Source organism: Copadichromis virginalis, linkage group LG2 (assembly GCF_057382275.1).
Source record: "Copadichromis virginalis isolate Kocher_CV1m ecotype Utaka linkage group LG2, C_Virginalis_male_GT1.1, whole genome shotgun sequence".
Classification (NCBI taxonomy): domain Eukaryota; kingdom Metazoa; phylum Chordata; class Actinopteri; order Cichliformes; family Cichlidae; genus Copadichromis; species Copadichromis virginalis.
Window position 1 is genome coordinate 29,312,635 of NC_140619.1, and position 6,000 is coordinate 29,318,634.

At 44.4% G+C, this 6,000-nt stretch overlaps 1 protein-coding gene across 1 annotated transcript in view; it reads right to left on the reverse strand.

Moving 5' to 3' along the window:
* LOC146717551 (A disintegrin and metalloproteinase with thrombospondin motifs 2-like) overlaps positions 1–5,800 on the reverse strand; it is a 142,343-nt gene extending 136,543 nt beyond the window's left edge. Inside the window, exons 1-2 of the mRNA XM_085477911.1 lie at positions 5,396–5,800; positions 3,406–3,812 (exon numbers count right to left, since the gene is read on the reverse strand). Coding sequence (XP_085334037.1) covers positions 3,406–3,812; positions 5,396–5,483 — 495 coding nt within the window. The 5' untranslated portion in view covers positions 5,484–5,800. The remainder of the gene's footprint in view (positions 1–3,405; positions 3,813–5,395) is intronic.
* Positions 5,801–6,000: the final 200 nt, after the last annotated feature.

Here is a 6,000-nt window from a genome sequence, read left to right on the forward strand (position 1 = left end):
GTGTCTGGGTCAATAAAAAAAGAAAGCGGAGGTATTATTTGGTATTTGGTATCTATTTATTTATTGTCATTGTCAAGAACAATGAAATAGCTGGGCAAAGATGTCCTGCGCGGCTCTTCTGGCTTTAAAAAAGACGGATGTGGGCACAGCTAGGCAGAACTTGGCTGTATTTCTTGGCATGGGAGATAGGTTGTAAGAATTGATTAGTAATGATGTGAGTTGTTCAAGGGCAGAGAGAAACAAATTAAATCTAAGCAGACAGCCTCACGTGATTATTAAAAAGGCTTTTTCTTCTCTTTTTCTTTTGACTCTTTCACGTGTTACCTACAACGCTGACATCAATACTGCAAAAGAAGATACGATTTTTAAACGATTCTTAAGCCTGTCTTGAGAAGTCTTTTCATTTAGTTTTATACTCCAAAACACTTTGTGTCATTACTTGAGGGCTAAAATATATTTTAGTGCATTTCAAATCTATGTATGTTTTATATTTTATGTATACTGCTTACATTCTTGAGTTAATGTGTAACTGAAAAGCAACAGGACATAAAAGTGGACGGATATTATTTTTTAGTGAGGAGACTGACAGACAGATATGTGGATACTGAACATATCACAGACAATGCGTATGAAATACTGCAATATAATATCCACTTTTGGTGACAAAAAATATTATTCAACTTATTTATGATTATGCTGAGTCTCTCATATCACTTGATTATGATAAGAGAAAGTTCTTGGGCTGGTTTAATACCTAAAAGGTCCACACAGACGTGAGGGGCAGCACACAAATGCTCTAGTCTTTCCTTACATGCTGAAGAAGAAGAAGGATGCCCACAAGCACAGGAAAAAGTACACATGGCACAGCAGAAACTACATGAGGAAGATGGTGACTAGTGCTGATGCCCGGATTCACTGGCAAGAAAAGGCAGTAAGAGTCAGCTATGTAAGTATTTTGCATTGTTACCCTGAAATAGACATTAGAAAAGATGTTCATGCAGGATAATTAGATATAATGGCTTAAACTAATGTAATGAAATAAGGTTGGTTTAACGTTAGCGGGCTACTCAGCAACAATCCCAGCATTTCTGTCTGTGTCCTGTTAACAAAATGTAACGTTAAGCTGTCGAATAAGCAGTCTGCCACCACTTCTTCTGGTATCTGTACCAACGACTAAATTTCTGGTATGATGACGTCCCTGTGAGTTACTACTGTTTATAATACCAGTGGAGTGTTCAGGAATTCATCCATGCAGATTAGGGATTTTTCTAGTGACTAATTTATTAGTCGTTTAAACAACAGAAAAAAATGTGACTAGTTGACTAGTCTAAAAGACAGAAAACTGTCAGACTGAGCAAACTTTAAATGGAGGTAGTTGCACACTAAAGGAACCTGTGTAGTTTGTATTTAGGATATATAGATATATATATACGATTAAAGATGTTCCTCGTGAATCAGATCATGTTTAAAATGTTACTGAAACGTGCTAACTCACTATAGCAGTGCTAGCAGCAGTAGCTGTGGTTTATCTCATGTTAGCAGCCACACGTTGGTACAGAATATGGTTACATGCCCCTTTAGCTGCTTGATTATATCCCGGTTTATCCTGATACACCATACAGCTGATCCTATTTTACATCGAACACTGCAAAGAGCCCAAACAACAGCACTGTTAGTACAGATGTCGCCTTTTTCCTTTCCTTTCCTCTAACTTCACTTCAGACAAAGTGAGTGAGAGATGCTTGTTTTATGCAGGTGTAGCGCAAAGGCAGTCCACCTATACCTGCAGAGAGTGTTTTCTGTCAATGTGGGCAGTGTCACAAGTATGTGGTACAACCAGTTTGTGGTCCACTCTTGGTCTGTTCACCAGCCGCGAAGAAGAGCGACGTTATAACATGCAAAGATCTGAAACCGAGTGTTCAAAACACTTAAAAGTGTCCACCGCAGCCACTCTCTGTGCTTTTCATGCTGTATTTTTGATTTTTTCATCACTCCCTTCACTTTTCTGCTCCACTTTTTAACCACTCAGCATTCCACCAACACATAGGTTATCCATGCCCAGCAACATGCAACTGGTATTTTGAAGGACTACAAGGAAGTACGTTTGCAGAAACCCATCTCCATGTCCACACAGAGACACGTATGCAAACAGACACATTTGTGGGACCATAAATTGCACTAGACGGACCTGCCATGGTCTAGTTGACTATCACATCCTGAATGTGGATAACATGGGATTTTGTTCCCCATTTCTTACTATGGACAGATCAAGATTATATCAAAAAAAAAAATCAAAATCCATGCACACAAGTAGCATGTTTAAATAAAAGAAAGCAGTGCGCTCAACAAACCAATGATCAGCACTGGCTGATCTGTTATGTGTAACCAGCTACACTGCGACAGTAATCTTTATTAGAAATTGCCAAAAGGCTCTGAAATGACAGTCTGGAGCAAGCAGCAACAGCAGTGAGTTGCCACTGGCTGGTGTCAAGCTAAGTGGGCATGTCAGGCCTATGCTGTCCTGGCACCTTGCCTGCTCTCTCAGTTGCTCGCTCAGTCCCTAGTGTCCCCAACCCTAAACGGATCCAGTTGCTGTTGCTCAGCTCCAGCGGGGGGCAGATCTGGCTGACTAACAAACCCTTTTTTCTAATGAGGAAAACTCCTCCCCAAATCTCATCAGTGCCTGTGGGTTGCAAACCCCCATGTGCATATTTCCTCATATTTGCTTGCCTATTTTCTTCCGCCCCGAGGCATATCTTTCACACTTGTCCATTCCACCTCTTCCCCGAGCACCGGTCTCCATCTTTCTGCGTCGTCTCATTTCGGTTCCTGTGCACAGTTTTCACACCGTCTATATCTCACTTCTCTCCCTTACTGACAGCCATTCACCAACTGTTTGCCGTCTCCTTTCTTTTTTCTCTATTCATCATCAGCTCTATTAAAAGCATTTACAATTTGAGCTCTTTGAGCAACTGTTGTGCAACCAAAATATTTTGTGGTGGCTATTTAAATTTGAATGCTGTTGTAGTGTTAGCGACTTGTCCACACCTTCTGTATCTATGTATTACAAGCCTGCTAAATGCTATTTTAATAGCTGAAGTAGTGATAAATAAAGAGGTTATCTTTGAAACATCAGTAATCCCTCCTTTTCCTCTTTGCATGACTAAACTAAAAGAGGCAAGAGGACAGAGGGATGAAAACATGACTCAGGCTTTTCTCAGGGCAGACCTAGTGTTGAAGCTTGTTTAGAGGACACCAGGCAGAGCAGGATGGTTGACCCCACGAGTGCTTGTGAGGATCAAATCTTTTATGATCAGCTCTATCCATTCCCTTGTGTCTCCTTGTGTCATTTTGTCCACAGACAACTTTTCAGTCACGAGAGAAGAGCACAGGTCACACACTTACCAGGCCATCACAATTGCTGATCGCCACAGTGGCTCCTGGCCTGTCTGTGATGTCACCCACATACAAGCATTCATCGTGCAATGGCTCAGAGTACCGGATGCTGTCGTTGTCATCATGCCACTCCATCTTGGCTCCGGGTGCAACCAGCCTGGCATTGTGGCGCAGACGTAAGTGGAACTCCCGGCCGAAGATGGTGACGTTGTAGTAAAGCCTCTCCTGAGGGGGCACAGCTCCTCTTGGTCCTTCCCACTCATCATTGCCTTCTCCTACCTCCCTCCTCCGGCGCCTACGGGACTGCCCTCCTGCCATGCTGCCAGCCGAGACGGCGTGTGACAAGAAGCGGCCCTCTGCGTCCACACTGATCGGCCTAACCAGTCCATACTCCCCCAGGATGTGCTGCAGGGAGTCTAGGAAAAGGACAGGTAAGTTGGGTGGGAGGGAGGAAGGGAATGAGACAAGAGAAGGTGAAAGATGGTAAAATGCACAAATGTGGGAGGCAGTCAAGAGGGAGAAGTAGAAAATTTAAAAAAACAGCACAAAGAGGAGGGTACGTCATGGGTGAATAATGGGGGATAAATAGTGGGGAAAATCAGGAGTCATGGGAATGGAAAAAAAGAGGTGGGGGGAGGAAAAAAGGGATTAGGAAAATGTCAAGTTTGGCAAGGAATTATTTATTCCTTATTCCAAGCTGCGGTAAGGGTAGCACAGTGATAAATAAAAAGTGAAATCAGTAACCTTTCACACACACACACACACACACACACACACACACACACACACACACACACAGCCCCACCCATGAACCTAGAGGCGACCCCCGTGCTCGGCAGTTTGCGTTTGGAAACGGCAGCCTCAGCAGTGCACGCTGCGCTCCTGACACCTTCTGTTGCCCTTCCACCATCAACGGGAAAGTCAGTACAAGATCAAGGTGCTAATTGCTGCTTTATCACGCTGTTATATCACCCACAACCTGCTCAAACCGAGAATAAACAGAAAACCTCTATTAAAAACAACAACAACAAAACTGATCCAGTGGCTCAGATCCCCCCCTCAGCCGCTTCTTATCAATATGAACTGAAATGCATCTGTAACCACTGTTCTCATGATCATCAATATCTATGATTAAGTGATTATATTTAAACTGTTCGTACAGATAAGTATAAGACACACGTTTTTAACTGATATCAAATGACGATTTCTAAGATTAGAAAGCTCTTTCTCTTTTAGTGACATGTGACACTGACGTTACAGGTGCAACCTCGCAGCGCTCATACACTAACACATAGCCTGCACACACTGAGCCAAGGCCACTTTATGGTGTCAATGCCATTACACAGTCAAACAGTATGTTGCTGTCACCTTGTATATGGTCCCCGGATGCAGATCCACTTCTTTCTTTCTTTATTTTAATATTTAAGTATCCACCTATAACATCTAATTCATAAAGTTTGCAAACCGATAAAAGCCAAACACACAGTGTAAACATTTCTTCATCCTCCATGTTGGAGGAATGATTTGATAATAGTGTGATCAATAGGCTGACATCCGACTCCAGCGTCCTGTGACAGATCGATAGATGCGACAGCGGCCGAATCGGATAATGTTAGGCTACTTCCCTGCGAAATCCGACAGTAAACCGGTGCATCAGATGCCCTCTTACACCCCAGATAAAATTATACCCTGGACAGGGGGGGCAAATCACAACACTGCTTGCACCGCTGAGGGACCTTCGGAAAGTCCCTTTAAGCACCACAGCAGGACACGGGCTACAGAAGTTGCAAATGCGCACCACAATATCATTTGCAACAAAACTGCAAAAGCGTGGCAAAAATGAAACACAAGCAAGAAGCAGGACAGTGCCTCCCCGCTACGATGAGCTTCCACACTTCCAGTGAGCGCGCGAGAGCCCCCGCGCAGCCCAGCTGATAAGATATGATCAGATAAGAAGAACAACGTAAACACTGACCACGCTCAAGTGGACTCCACTCACCAACGCTACTGGCGATGTAAAGGCCGCTGGTGTGCAGCAGAAAGGCCGGTAGAATAATTAGGACAGTATATCCTGTTGAGAAACCCATGGCAGCTCCGAACTGCGCAGGTGAGAGAGTGGGACTCCGGGCTCCAGTGTGGTGAAGTTCCCCGCCTGGCGCGACCAGCCACGCCACGACAGCAACAGCACAGCAGCCCGCAACTAGACTGCCAAGTGCACCGGGAGAGACGGAGCTCTCCTCCCCTCTCTCTCTCTCTTTCTCTCTCTCTCCTCCTCCTCTCCGTCGAGGTCTCTCACTCTCGCTCGCTCACTCTTCTTCGCGCCCTCTCTCACTCAACTCTTCTCTTTCCGCTCTGTCTCTCCTTCTTTCTCCCAACTTCTCTCTTGAATTCTGCGTGCTCCCACTTTTTTCTATTTCTCTTACCTCTGACAACTCTCTGAAACTACACACACACGCACACACAGAGACCGGCCGCCGGGAGTGTCTCCTCTGTGTGATAAGTGAGGATATGTGAGAGCGGTGGCTGTGCTGCGGCTGCACTGATGGACCGACAGACAGCTTCTTTTTTTTTTTTTAAAGAAAAGAAAAGAAAGAAAAGAAAGAA